This window comes from Corvus kubaryi, unplaced genomic scaffold (genome assembly GCF_017639235.1).
Source record: "Corvus kubaryi isolate FWS band 111438036 unplaced genomic scaffold, C.kubaryi_AGA036_p1.0 split1-37296, whole genome shotgun sequence".
Taxonomy (NCBI): Eukaryota; Metazoa; Chordata; class Aves; order Passeriformes; family Corvidae; genus Corvus; species Corvus kubaryi.
This window is the reverse complement of record NW_024582075.1, coordinates 8797687-8812200: the sequence shown is the minus strand read 5'-3', so window position 1 is coordinate 8812200 and position 14514 is coordinate 8797687. Positions and strand designations below refer to the sequence as shown.

Genomic DNA, 14514 nt, shown 5'->3' with positions numbered 1-14514 from the left:
GACCCACAATAAAGCTCCCTTCGTGCGGAGCCAGCCATACGGGTCTTCTCGTCTCTCTCTCTGGTCTGGTTTGGCCTAGAGGCTGCCCTGCAGAGCTGAGCTGGAATCACGAGCTGATATCACTAAAGAGCTGACAGCTTCTGCAAGGGCTCCTCTGCCAGCAGCTGAGAGGAAGACACCGGACTTCGGGCAGGCGATTCCTTTCGGGACCATCTCCCTGGACCGGTCACCTCTTCCTGGGTCACAGCCTCGGACCCCACCACCAGCTGTAATAAGCTAATACAATTTTTCGTTCTAATCACAAAGGCTGTGATGCTAAGTCAATTACTATGATATTGGTCAATCCTGCCTCATATGCAATTTTCCATTCTATTGTGGTAAGTACTTTAATGCTATGCTATGTGTATCAGCAATTGTTCCCTAGTCTGTTAAAATAACAAAAAAGGAAAAAAAAAGTAAAACCACCAAATGCCCTTTTATACCAACGATCCCATCAGCTTTAAAAATTGTTTGGTTGAAGAGGGTAGAGGGAAGGGACATCCACAAAATTGGCCTAGTAATATAATCCAATTTCCTTCTTGCCAATATTCCCGCTCAAAGCCCCAGCCTTTTAACTGAATCACTTAAAACGCGACTCATTTATATTTATCACCCTGTTGTCATTTTTGAAACATGAATGATCTTTCATGTTCTCATAAAGGCCACTTATGGAAAAGCCTATTTTGTTGCATTTATGAAGCCTTAAAAACAAGGCAGAAGTTTTTAATAATCAGCACCATGCAGAAACACCAGCCTCCCCTCTCCCACTCTCTTCTGAGCTTTTTTATTGCACAAGGAGACAGGTGTTTGATGGATTAGATCTTGATTTGTTTAAGTAGTCAAGACCAGAAGAGTGTCCCTTTGTCAGTGATCTGTGTTACATGGTTTCTGAAAAACAAAGTTGACTTCCATTGTACATCTCTAACATATAAGTGCTGGTATTTGTTAGCACAGGTAATGGCTCCATTGCACTCTTTTTCCTGGGGCATACTCAAGGACAAGTGCTCTTTCCATAGAGTTTCTTGCATTCTGTATGAATACATGGTAAAATTCACTGTTTTGTTTTAAAGCCCTTTAGAGTGCCACAGAAGATGCAGTCATTGAAGCAATTCCAGCTAACTCATATTTAAGCACGGATGGTAACACTGATCTTCCCCACTTTAATTATATTTATCTTGTACAGTATCATAAACCCTGAAGGTAATACAAAGTGCACAAACTGAGCTCTTAGCATAGTACGAGCTTTTCCTGCGGTTTGAAATATACTTTCTACTAGACTCATTACATATAAATTTTTGGTGATTAAGTAGCTATATATAAAAATAAATTTACTTTCCCTTCCTATCCCTGCTACTTGAGATATTGATCTGTCTGTGCATCTCGACAGTGTATGACTACTTCCTTTTAAAATTCTTTTGAAGAACAGCTGGTGTCTGCTGGTGCTTTCATTTGTGCCTTTTTTTTTTTTTTAGAGCTTCACAACTTGCACATCTCTTTTTGTAACGTAGAAAGAGAAATGGGAATGAGGTGGGTTTTGTAACTTTTGTGTATGTCCCTATTCCAAATCTCCCTCTCAAGTAAAGAATAAAAACAAAACACAAACACAAAACAAAAAAAGAACTAACTCAACAGTGCAACATAAAAAAACAAATAGCATCCCAACAGTTTGGCAAGTGATGAGTTCACCTGAGATTAAGTGATTTTTAGGCAGTCTGTAACAAAATGCTGCTTTGCGATAATAGTAGAAAGGCAACAAATTCTTAAAAGAAATCAAGAAAGTATACAATCTTGATGAAGTCTATTAGTTTCTTTCTATTAATTCTTTACCCTCCCACCCTATCCCCATATCTGTTGCTGATCTACTACAGTAGGCTGCAAAACATACAGCAAGAAGGATTGGCTTGAAGGCATTTGATGTTTGTAAATAAATCCACAATAGGATCCAAGCTGAAGAGGTGATACACGATCAGCCTACTAGGACAATTCTGAGCATGTGCATACGCAGGTAAAGTCCAGGCTACATTAAATTAAAAAAAAAAAAAAAGAGAAGTCAGTGCATTTGTCAAAGTCTGTTGCTGTTGGGGTTTTTTTTGTTTCTTTCTTTTTTGTCAAAGCTTTCTTTTGCTCCTTATTGTGCGGACCACAAAAAATAAGAAGGGGATAACAAATGTCTGGCATAAATGAGAAAAAGCTGTAGTGACACTGAACCGCACAATGTAAGCAATAAGCATGTGCAAATTTCCAAACTGTAAGAGGAAGCCAAACCTCTCTTAATGTGGTTTGAGTGGCTGGACACACATGACTGTAGGTTAGTAAGGCTGCTCCTAGTATGTGCCAGTATTTAAGAGGGAGGGGGGAAAGCTCAGTTCTTCAAGCATGTGGAGCAGTCCTACAGTGTTACTGTAGGCTTCAAAGCATGATCACAGGTTGTTTTCATTTTTTCACCACACAGGCAAGAGCAAACCCACTTTCTTTGAAAGTGTGTCTCCACTATGATGCCTTGACCTTCAACACGGCAGGTATGATTCAAAACCCAAGTCGAGTCAGCTTCTTATGGATTCCTTCAACGAGAGGGGCAAGATGGTCTGTCATCTGCGGGCTGATCTGGGTTTGGATCAATCTAAACAAAAGAGGTAAAAACATAACAACCCAAGGTATTTTTAGAACTGATTGCTAGAAAATAAATCAATCCAAATACCAAAATTTTTACGTCCAAGACAGAGATAAATGGTATTCCCAATCCAAATGTTATTCAAGTAACTGAAATATCTCCAGAAATTAGATAAAACTTTGAATTGAAAATTACTAAGTGTAGTGAAATATTTCAAACTACAAGTTGATGGTAGCTTAAGGATAAGACGAAGATGTAATAAAAAAATTGAAACAAACCTGCTATAGCAGCACAAATTTTTTAAATTATTTATTGTATACTAAGAAGACAACCTTACTCATCACTGAACATGTAACTTAAACTACTAAATCTATATCAGAAGACATTTTACTTAAAAAGGCACAGAATTGTTAGTAAAAAGTTCTTCTACTTAATTTGTAAGTAATGACTCCTGAATAACCCCATGAAATGTCTTAAAAATTCATGTGTTCAACACATTACATCTTCTTCCTTTCACCAAAAGGAAGGAGGTGAAGAACATGCTAACTTAGGTCTCCAAAACTGGATAGAAGTATAATTTAAGTGAACACTACACAGTTTGGTCAGTTAATTTTATAAAGCCATTTTTAGAACAAAGGAAAAGCTTATTTCTAAATCTTTACCTAAATTGAAAGGGCCTGAGTTGTACTCTTGGTTTACGTTACAGAAGAGTCCACAAACAAGACACAAAAACCCACTCACTCAATAGCAGCTTAAGTGTTTCAAGAGGAAAAGAAAAAATCAAGAGGGGGTGTATCCAGGCAAGATTTAGCCAAAAGACACTATTCTATTTTGTCCTATACTACTGCTTTTCCCTGAAAAATATGAGTATGGCTTTTGAAGCTTCTGAAGCCTAAACTTGTGTCCCAGTTATTGAGTGACTTCCACAGAACTAAACTTGCAGGCAGAAATGTTTGAACTGTGCATTTAGAGAAACCTAAGCCAGAAAAAGTAGCTTTTGTAACTTCTCTACATGGGAATTCTGAAAGTAATACATACAAAGAACAAAAAATACACAGTACTTTTAGAAAGTAGAGGTGAAAAATGTTGGTATTCACCAATGTGATGTATTACATGTATAATGCAATATAACTTTAGTAAAGTTGCCCAGAGGATGCAAAATAGTTTTGGAATTTCTACAAAGCATTAGAATAGTGAAGAATCCTGGAAACTTTTTGATTAATTTTCCTGCACTTTGCTAAAACTAAGTTACCTTTTCCCCTTTTCATATTTTTGATTATTTGTCCTGGTTTTCATAAAGTAGAAACAGTTTCCTACATTTATTACACATGACAGAATTCAGAGAAACAGTGAATTCTTCATTAAATTCTGAGGTACCTACTTCTGAATAGAGGGGTGGAGGCAGAAAACGAAACTCCTGGATGTATGCAAACAGTGGCCCTGGAAGCGCTCTCTCAAAGTCATCACAAGCACCTAAGGGTGCAAGGCTTGACTGCCGTTGTTCCTCCGTAACCACTTCTGCATAGCTGGGAGGTGCTGCAGGGAAAAGGCACACGCAGGTCGAACAACAAGTTCTTATGTACGTCAAAACATATAACATGATGAATATTAAACTTTTATATCGTAAAATGCACCAGCAGCTAGATAAATTACTTCAGTCGTTTTTCCACAGTTATTGAACACGAAAGAGATGGTAGACTATTATAGCTTATTTTAAGACTATGCTCCAATCCAAGAGCAGACTGACCATTGTTTATTGTGGCCTAACTATCACCTTCAAATTTAAAGCACACTCACAATACTGAATTTCTCTTACAGGCAGTAATGAAAAAACATTGCATTCCTCTGGATTCCACCATCAGAGTCTGGGATTTGTACATTAAAACCCCCAGATGTTTATATGCAAAAAGAGTAAAGAAGCTACAGAGTTTCTCCTTTGACAAGAGATTCCCACTCAGATGAATTATATTACCATTTCACAAAGTCTTGGCTACCAAGGTTGCTAAAAGTCACCTTAACTGCTAGTTTGGTAGGTTACAATGCCTTACAACTGAGGACACAGTTGGGATACTGGAGGCAGAATTAATTCTGCCCAGGTACAATGGCATTCTGTGCTTTCACTTGCACCAGCTTCCAAGCAGCTGGGTTCCCCTGCTCGTACCTTAGAGAGGAAGGCAAGGAGGCCAACTCTGTTCTTCTACAGAGAGCAAGCAGATAGCAAGGAAACATCCTCAAGGGATTTTCTGTGGGCTTTATTATGAAGGAGGTAATTTGTGCCTGCTTGCGTGACAGCAATGAATGAAGCACACAAAAATCAAAACAGACTTGTTTTGTCAGGTTACCTTCTGGTCTTTCAGGCAGTGTCAGACCAAGCCAATTCATGTTCATGCTACACTGGCTGCTTACACTTGATGTTCTGCTACCAAACGGGTGTAGAGGAATGGTGCCAATGACCAGCGGTAAGTTAAGGAATAAATCCATGGCACCAGGAATATCCACATATACCTAAAACAACACGAAGTATAGATTAAAAACAGTTTTGTATGAGCACTTCATAATTATTAGACTAAAATCTCCACCCATGGAATTTTTCACAAGGCTGAAATTTCTTTTTGTTTGTTTCAGAGCCAATGTCCCTATGGATACAAAAAGCCCTCCAAGTCAAAGGCAGCTCTATATTCTTAACAGAAGTCCTCACATGGAAATGTCACCTACTCGTAACACATTTATTTAGAACACACAAGATTTAAACTGAATTTACTTAAGAAAATTCTTGTCAGGAGACCTAATGCTAGGCTATGTATTTCTTTTGTAACTAGTTAGCAGTTCACAAAGCTTTGTTAACAATTTGCAAGGAATCATGGAAACTACTCATACTCCAATGAAACAACCCAACATACCATCAGTGAATACTCCACACGGATTATACTACAGTCAAGGATTGAAGGAGAAACAGGTGGAATTTTCAACTGTTTGCCATTCCAGGTTTCTGTTTTGCCAGATGACAAGGATTCCCCACGCAGGTTGGCAACAAGCTGTTTGACTTCCTTCATTTTCCCTTTGGCATAAAATGCCTGTGTTTGGTAAATGGCTGCCTTTGGCACCACCACACGGGAAGAGCAGTTCTCAATCTCAGCAAAGATCTGAATTGATTCACCTGAAACAAAGCAAAATTTCTTTTTTTTTTCTATATATTTGCAAGGCAACTGAAGCAAATTGCCACACACTGTGTATTGTTATGTGGCTCTGGACGCTGCTAGCAATGATCTACACTTTTAACAACATCCACTGATGCTAGCAGGAGTAAGGTCACCATAAGGTAAATCTAACAGAAAACTGCACAGGCCCAATAAAAGCAAATGTCCTTTAACAATCTGGAGACACAGCAAGCTAACAAAATTAGTAGCTTAAAATAGCAAGACAGATGAATGCAGACAAAAATGGTAAGAATAGTTTAAGTATTTCTTTTATATAACAGAAGCTAAGTACAAACTGTCATTTTAAAAGGGAAGGAAAAACATTTCCTATAATTACTTCTGTTACGTACCTGGGGTGTAGCCCTTCCTTTCAATTTTGGCACTTAAGGATATTGGGCCTGAGGTACAAAACCAACAACAGAGAGTTTTTTCTTTTGTGCCTGCTTGGGGTGACTGTAAGAAAAGAACAGTATTTTCCATTTAATAGAGTGCTCCATGAATCTCTTAATCTGTTCTAATGAACACCAAAAAAATATTTTGATTATATACTTTCTGTGCATTTTTATAAGCATATCTAGTTTCATTTAGAGAGAAACCTCAAGCAAATTGCACTATGTAAACTGTAAGCTTTATTCTAATTCCATATTCATTAACACTGCTTTTTTGCTACACTTCATACTAGTTAACATTTAAAACAGTTTTTTATACATAAATAAATTCAGCGTAGCCTAAGGATACACTTTATAAGCCTACATATCCCACCATATTGTTGAAGAGCTTTTAATTTACCAGTAAACTAGAATGTCATTCCAGTACACTATTTCAGAAACAATAACCAACCTGCAGTACTGTAACCTTGACTCCTGCTATTTCCTCTTTCAAAATGATCCTGTTTCATCTGTATCAAACAGACTTTGTTATTTTACATGACACCAGGATTTAGGACTTGATCCAAAGCCCATTAAAGTCAAATCAAGAGTCTTTTGATTTTAATGGAATATGTGCTAGGCCAATGTCCCTTTGCAGGTCTGATTCTTCACCCATACACACAAGAAACCTATTTCAATGGATTCTGAGGTTTTTTCCCCTCTCCATGGGGGATGAATTTGAAGAAGAGAGGGGGGGAATGGAATTCTAGGCCTGACTTAAATCCTCATTGAAAGCAGTTGTGATACTGAAATTATTTTAATGAAATGACATTTCAGAAAAAGATTATAAAGAATTGTGATAATTTCTCCCCATTGGTAAAAAACTGTCCATATGAAAATTATCAGTTATGCACACCAGTACATTATTTAGTTTGCATTTTTTACATTTGCAATGTCACACTAATTCTTTTAGGTTTCACAGTTCCTTCTTCGTTCAAAATCAAAGAGGAACAGTTCCCAAAATTTTCCTTCTAACTCACACTTAACAATTTAGTATTATCAATTTAAATTGACAAAACCATTTTAACGTATCTTAAAAGTGAAGCAACTCCAAGTACAGGAAAACATAGCTTTCAAAATACCAGTACTTAAAAAGTTGCTGAACTAACAATATTTAGAAGATTGGCTTTTAACTAATTATCAAATAAGTACTAGGTAAAATTAGATATGGATGTTGTTTCAGTTATTAAACTTTATTATTTTTTATGCCAGAAACAAAAAATGAGTAATTCTGTCAATTCTTACCAGTAATGAAGGAGTGTTGATATCTATATGTTCAAAGACTGTAAATTCCTTCTTTAATTTTACTGGTAGAAACCAAGGCCTATGCAATTCGGCTTTCACCCAATAGCGCACACTGCCATGTCTGCCTTCGAATGAGGTAGCAAGTGGTCTGTGCAGGACACAAAGGTCAAAATTGAGTAAAGTCTTTCTGTCTAATGATACAATTGATCAGGTCAGCAATTAGTATACAGAACTGCATTTTTAATGCACTGTAGTACTTAATGAAGCGTAATTTATTTGCAAAATTTCCACATCTCAGAAAAATTCAAGATTAAAAATGGGAGAAAAAATCATCTCCAATTTACCCTACTATAGTTTTGCATAGATTTATAGAATCGATTAAAGAATTGTACTAGAAAATGCCAGGAGAGCACACATGTCCTTTAAGCTTAAGAGGCCACTTTCACATCTAGAGTAAAGCATGCCCTTTTGAATACCAATTTAAAATTACCATTAGTATCAACCAATTATAGTTTTGGATACTGCATTTTGTAAACCATTGTCTATTATTTACTTGGTCAGTAGCTCAACATCAGGTTTATTTTAGCTGTAACTCAGCACTTAGGTAGTAGGTTCACCTTAAGCAGAGTAAATAGTCTAACTTGGGAGTTCTGAAGAGAGGCTATTTTGAGCACCTTCTAATCTTCCTCTACCCTGAGGAGACAGCTTAGAACATTTTTGATACCTAAGAATGTACATATATAAGCATATATGTTTATATACCAACACACATAAAATCATCAAGACTATTCTGAAATTTGTTAAATCAAGGAAGTCTATTTTAGAAGCTGGAGGAAAGATGATGCAAGAAGTTTTTCCAGACCTGTGAGCATTGACTTTTTCACTTTTAATAGCATAAAATGAAAGATAAAGTATCTTTATAGTTCAATTCTTTGCAATTAACAGTAGTCTTCTGTAACTTAGTTTCTCTTTAAGTTTTTTTTTCTATTTTACTATGTTCTGAATACACTGTTATATATACATTAAAACAAATCAACACGATTTCCATACTTTCCATAGAAAGTAATACTATCCATGCTAGCACTTTACTGTAATTATTCTTTCAGTTACAGGTTTGACTTCTCTATTTGCATATATGAAATGTTTAGGTTTTTTCCCTAATAATGCAATTAAAGGAATTTTCTAATCCAACTTCAGTGTTTTCTTCCATCCCATATTCTGAAGAGAAAATATCAGTAAGGATGATGCACATCTTTCCACTGTTGCTCTGAAGCTTACATCAATTTTGGAAGTATTCTATGGACATAAAATAACAAGTACGAAGGCAGCATCAAAATTCAGGCTTTTAGTATCACTCTTTGTTTTTCCAGTATTATTAAAAACTGGTTTAACAAGACCAACACTTGTGATATTTTGCTATCTGGCTGTTTCACTTCAAGCTAAACATTTTTGTTGATGTGTCTAGTATTTTGTGTTTGTGGTTTTTTTTGTGGTTTTTTAAATGCGCCTTTCAACTCAAAAACAGGGAAACAGGGAAAATCTGTATTGGCCTTACTACTTCTTGTCATTGAGATTTTCACAGAATGCTAAATTGTCTTTAAAATCTCCATGTTACAGGTCTTCACAGAAAATCTTACTGAAACAGTGTAGAAGCCCTGTGCTGTTCACTTAAACTGTTTGTCATCTGCAGGTTCTGCTAAAACCAGCACCTCTAATAAACAACTTTAATATTAGACAGTGAGCTTACTCACATAAAACTGCCAAATTTTCAGTCACTTTCAAAGGACTTTCAAATCATTTTTTTAAGGATTGCTACTTGCCTTTTACAGCAAAGGCTCTTTTTTTCATCCATATTCATACTCCCTCTTTTCCTGTGTATTTAATGTTACTGGAACTTGTATCTTTAGCTCATTTCCATATTGGTAACTCTACTATGTACAAACCTTACGTCCACAGTGTCTACATCACGTATTTCAGACAGCAGGGGGCAACAATTTTATCTTACTGGAACAAACTTCTGCTCGTTCTTTTCTGCACTTACTCATTTGTTTTCTAAAGCCAATGGGATTAGGTAGGAGAATTCTTACTTCATCCACCCATTCTTAACTTTTTCCATCGGGACTTTCTGCATAAATGGCCAGGCTGGGTACATACATCCTACCTGAATAAGAACAACCTCCTCTTTTGTTGAAGTCTAAGTAAACTTGCCACATCTGTTCCAGACCTGAGCCCAAACAATCCCACTGTGATCTTATCTCTAGTTCTGCTTGTCTGCATAGCTCCAGTAAATGGCTGAGTTAGAAGGTATCTCAGCCACTCTGCAGGACTCCAGTGACAGTTGAAATTCCTCTCCCTCCTCTTGGGAAGGGGTAATAGATTGGAATATCTAGTAAGTCAATAGGACTTGGTCAAAAGAAAGTGAGCAACTGGGCAGCAGTGAGCTCCTTTTTTGTGGAAATTAAAAAAAAAAATAAAGTATGTGTACATCAGTATAAAAGCAACCTCTTCAGTTTAATAAGATCATGTTCTCTACAGCATGTTGGAGCACAATTCCTATTACCATTGAAAAGGTTTCCCCTCCACCCACAGCAGGAGTTTTGGTCAGGCGGTGGGCAGCAGGCCCCTGTGTGGAGGACTGTGAGTGGGTACTTACGTCTGTGGAAGCTCGAAGCTGAATGCATATTCATGCCTTCCCGAATGGATGGTGTGAAGGCCTTCTTCTGAATTGTCATCATCTAAAAGAGAAATAAACCAAAACACTATTCCACCTGCACACATGTCACACATTGCATGGGCTTCTCCTCCAGAAAAAAATAATTTTGCTCACACATTACAACACTCAAAGAATGTGATGTCCCAGAAACAAGGGTCTCTGGTGAGTTAGTTATTAACTGCTGGAATGCCGGGACAACTCTGGCGGACAGGCAAGATTGCCAGCTTCGCCTTACAGAGAAACAGAGACTAATTTGTTTCAATTTATAATCCTGCCTCTGAATACTGACACAGTTTCAACTACGGCCATTTCAAGGCCTCCATGCAAGGTTTGTAAAGGAAATCATGCTGCTCTCCACTCTGACTGCTAGTCAGAAAGAACTAGAGCTGGCTCTTTACCAGCATTAACAGTACCAAGTCTGCTGCTTAAGATTAAATTTAGTAATTCACCTTCTTCGTAGCTCCTGCATGGCAACAGCGTCCAGACATTAATCACACATACACACAAAAAAACGTGTGAGAAACGAGTCAGACTGTACAACCACCACCCAGAAAGTACCAGAGAGATTCAGGGACTTAAGAAATGGCAAGCTGCCCAATTAATGCTATTTAGAGCTAAAATTTTCTTTTTTTAATAGGTTAACTTGATCTTGCTCACACAGCAAGACTCAGATACTTGCTGGTTTTATGCCAGGAATGCTGACTCCTGTTTATGGTCATGATTACTTGCCCACCTTGAAATGCCACAAGAAAACTGCAGTTTATTTTGACATGGAACCAAAAAAACGCTGACTTGGTAAAAATAGGAAGTTGAGTGAAAAATCACTGAGCACCTTGCACACAAAAAGGGCTGGAATTATAAAACGGGATATAGTGAGACAAAATGAAAGGGAACAGCTTATGTGTGACTGTCCGAAGCACTAACGGAGGCACGCAGGAGGGTTCTAAGTTACTACTGTCCTACAGAACCGTGGATTCTCTACTTGCTACAGTGCAAATACCAAAAATTTTAAAATAAAATTAAAAAAAAAATTTAGAAAAAAATGCAGCAGTAAGATGTGGAAATAAATGCACCTTCAGCACGCAACATTACCCAGTGTAGGTCACGAAAACGTGCTGAAAGAGCAAGACAATGTGTCGGCGTGAGAGTGGGTTTTTATACTGTTGTTTTGTGTTTGGGGTGTTTTTAATAAATACGATTTATTCATTTTCGTTTGATTTGTCCCGAGAGCGGGGGGAGCGCTGCTTTCGGTGGTGGCTGCGCTGCTCTCCACCCGGCTCCCCCCCCTTCCTGCCAGCTCAGCAGTCCCGCCACGCCGCGGTAAACAAGTGCTGAGCTGTCAATCAGCGCGGGCTGGAGCAGGAGCCGACCGGCTTGAACCGGCGCGCGCGGAGCGCCGCCAGCCCCGCCGCTCTCACACGCGGCGTGCGCTGCATCCGCCGGCTCCGCGCCGAGACCCCTCAGGGGACGGGACCGGCGACGGGACGCGGCAGGGACCTGACTGAGGGCAGCGCGTCCCCCCACCCTCCCTCTCGGAGGGGCTTCGTGCCGCGCCAACGCCTCGGGGAGCGGTCCCTGTCCGCCGGGGGCAGGCAGCGAAACCTGCGCCCTCACCCCCGCCGCCAGCGCCCCGCCAATCAGCGGCGGGCATCGCCTTAGCAACAGGGCAACAAACCGCAGCGGGCCAATCAGGGGGCGGCGGGGGGCGCGGCCGGGCCGCGGCTCCGCGCTCGGGGCGGTCATTGAAACACGGCCCCGGGCGCCGGCAGCGGCTCGGCGGGGCCCTTGTCCCGCCCGCTCCCACGCGTGCTCCCCCCGCCACGGGCGGCTCCTGTGTGTCTGCACACTGCTGTCGCCACGCTCTTGGAACCCGCGGTCCGGCGGTGCGGGAACTTAAGCTCGGGCGAGTGATTTCTCAGGCGGTGGCAGGAGGCGGGTGGGAGCCGCAAGTAAGTCACCTCGTTAGCGCGGTGTGCGCGAGGCATGAAGGAGAAAAAAAGGAAAAAAAAAAACCCACCCGAGTTCTGCAACAGCGTTAAGCTCGGGAATAGTGGCTGAGTGGCCCGGAGCTGATCAAAAATTGCATTTTTTTATTTTTTCCGGAAAGAAGGAGAACTATCACATCGCTGCAGGCTATATGATGCACATTTAGAAAAAAACCGGGGCAAGCAGCACAAAAAATTACATAACCGGTTTTTAACATTATTTTCTTGCGCTGGGGAATTAAGTCATCGCCACCACCTGACGCGTGCGGCCAATCTGCGCGAAGCGGGCGGCGCACCCCCCTCCTCCGAGCCGGTCCCAAACAGGATTGAACCGCTTCGAACAAAGGCTGCGAAGTTCGGGGGGGGGGGGGGAAAGGAAAAAAAAAAAAAAAAAACCAACCACACAGAACCCCCGGGCCGCGGCGCTTCTACCCCGCCGGGGAAGGGGTCTTCATTTCGTGGGGACACCACGGGTGGGAAGTGGGGAGCAGGAGGTCCTCATCCTCATCTCCCCAGTTTTGGGAGGGATGCTCGCTCCCATTACGCAACACCACTTCCCCCCTCTCTCCTCCCCCTCCTTTTGCTCCCCATCAAGGGCTTTCCGGACACATCTTTACATCGGGGTGACCCCCACCGCCGAGCGGAGTGTAAGGGGCGGCCCAAGGTAATGAAAGGTTTTTACCAGGAGGAGGTAATACTGAAATGAGAAAGAAATTACACGCAGGGTGGTGATATGTCAAAATAAGTCACGGAGACTCTTATCTACCAGTAACAAGCCATCCTGAAAAATTCATTGTGTTATCACCCCAGTAGCATCAAGAGAACCCCGCATGTGTCAGAAAGTAGTTTTTATGCTTTCACTGTGTTTCAAGATTTGCTATTAGGATTCTGCCAGTGAAGTCCAGTGCCTATCTGACTGTGATTCTACAGCTGTTCTCCCCACGGAACGGCAAATCCAACTGAATGTTAACAGAGAAAAAAAAAGGTAAAATATTAGTAAAAAATTTATTAATAAATGGCCATGCAGAAGGGCAAGTAGTTCAAGGGAGTCCTGCTTGCAGGTACTTTGCAAATGCATCTCCTGTAACTCCATCGCCAAGATATGACCCTGGGCATGTCTGTTCTCCAATGCACCCATTAAAAAAGAAAGGGCTAAGCGGGGGTGATACAAAGATGCGTGCTTTTTTTCCATAAAAAACAAAGCAGCAGTTAAGGGCAGCCCTTACCTCTCTCGTGGCCGATCAGGATGTCTTTATGGTTGAAATATTCCACTTCTTCGGTGTAGTTCTGTGTATAGGCAGTGTTGGATCCAGCATTCCTCGATTCAGTCCAACGCACCTTAGCGTGTCCCCTCGCATGGATTTTAAGGGATTTCACTCTAATTTCCCCAGTCACTTCTAGACTGACCCTTCCTGAGACTGTATCCCCGCTAGAGTAAACGGGGACATTGCTGTCATTTAGACAGTCAAAGCTTATCGTCAGACTCTTCACCTTCCCCAGCACCATGGTTTTATAGCAAAGTGTACAAAAATAGACTGTAAGAAAAAAAAAAAAAAACAAAAAAGGGGAAGGGGGAACCAAAGACAACCAACCCCGAGCCCCTGGGGCGCAGGGGTGCGGCAGCGCGGACCCTAGAGTCGGCTCATGGGGGCGGCGGGGAGCCCCGGCCCCGGCGCGGGCGGCGCTGGTGCCGACACGGCGTCTCACCACAAAGGCGCTGCCGCGCCGCCGCCGGCCCCGCCTTATAAGCCGTGTGACAAACAAGCTGGCTGCGCATGCGCCGCCCCGCCCGCCCCGCCACGCCGGGGTAGCCCCGGCCCCGCCGCGTTGGGGGGCGCGGGTGGTGCGGTGTGCGCTGCCCCTCGGCTCGGCTGAAAGCGCCCGGTGATGCTTTGTTACGGGAGTCAGCGGCTCCAAGGAAGATGGCAGTATTCCAGCCTCTATAAAGAGATAAAAGTTGTACCTCACTTAACAGACCTTGTTCTGAAACTGGCAAATTCTCTGTTGTGTTGGTCATTGGTTTTTCGTTTTATTTTGCTTGGTTTGGTTTTGGTTGGTTGGTAGGATTTTATTACTTTTAGGGGCTTTCCCATTTGTTTGCTTAGGTTTGGTTTTATCCTGTTCTTGTGTGTATGTGTGTAAAGATGGGAAAGAAAAGAGCAAAGCTGGATAGGAAGTGGTGGAAAAACAAGAAATAAAAACCAGTCCTGGCTTGCAGGATGTATTGTATTACCTGGTAATCCTCCCTGGAAACTTTTGAAAATTAGTACTGATTCATTTGAGTTTAACTATTCCA

General features: G+C 41.1%; 1 protein-coding gene across 1 annotated transcript; it reads right to left on the bottom strand.

The window, feature by feature from the left end:
- Positions 1 to 1493: 1493 nt before the first annotated feature.
- Positions 1494 to 13943, bottom strand: ARRDC3 (arrestin domain containing 3). Its single transcript, XM_042012805.1, has 8 exons — positions 13445 to 13943; positions 10174 to 10255; positions 7521 to 7668; positions 6198 to 6300; positions 5551 to 5807; positions 4993 to 5155; positions 4032 to 4186; positions 1494 to 2659 (listed from the first exon to the last, which is right to left on the bottom strand). The coding sequence occupies exons 1-8, from the start codon at positions 13722 to 13724 to the stop codon at positions 2603 to 2605; spliced, it is 1245 nt and encodes a 414-aa protein (XP_041868739.1). The 5' UTR covers positions 13725 to 13943; the 3' UTR covers positions 1494 to 2602.
- Positions 13944 to 14514: the final 571 nt, after the last annotated feature.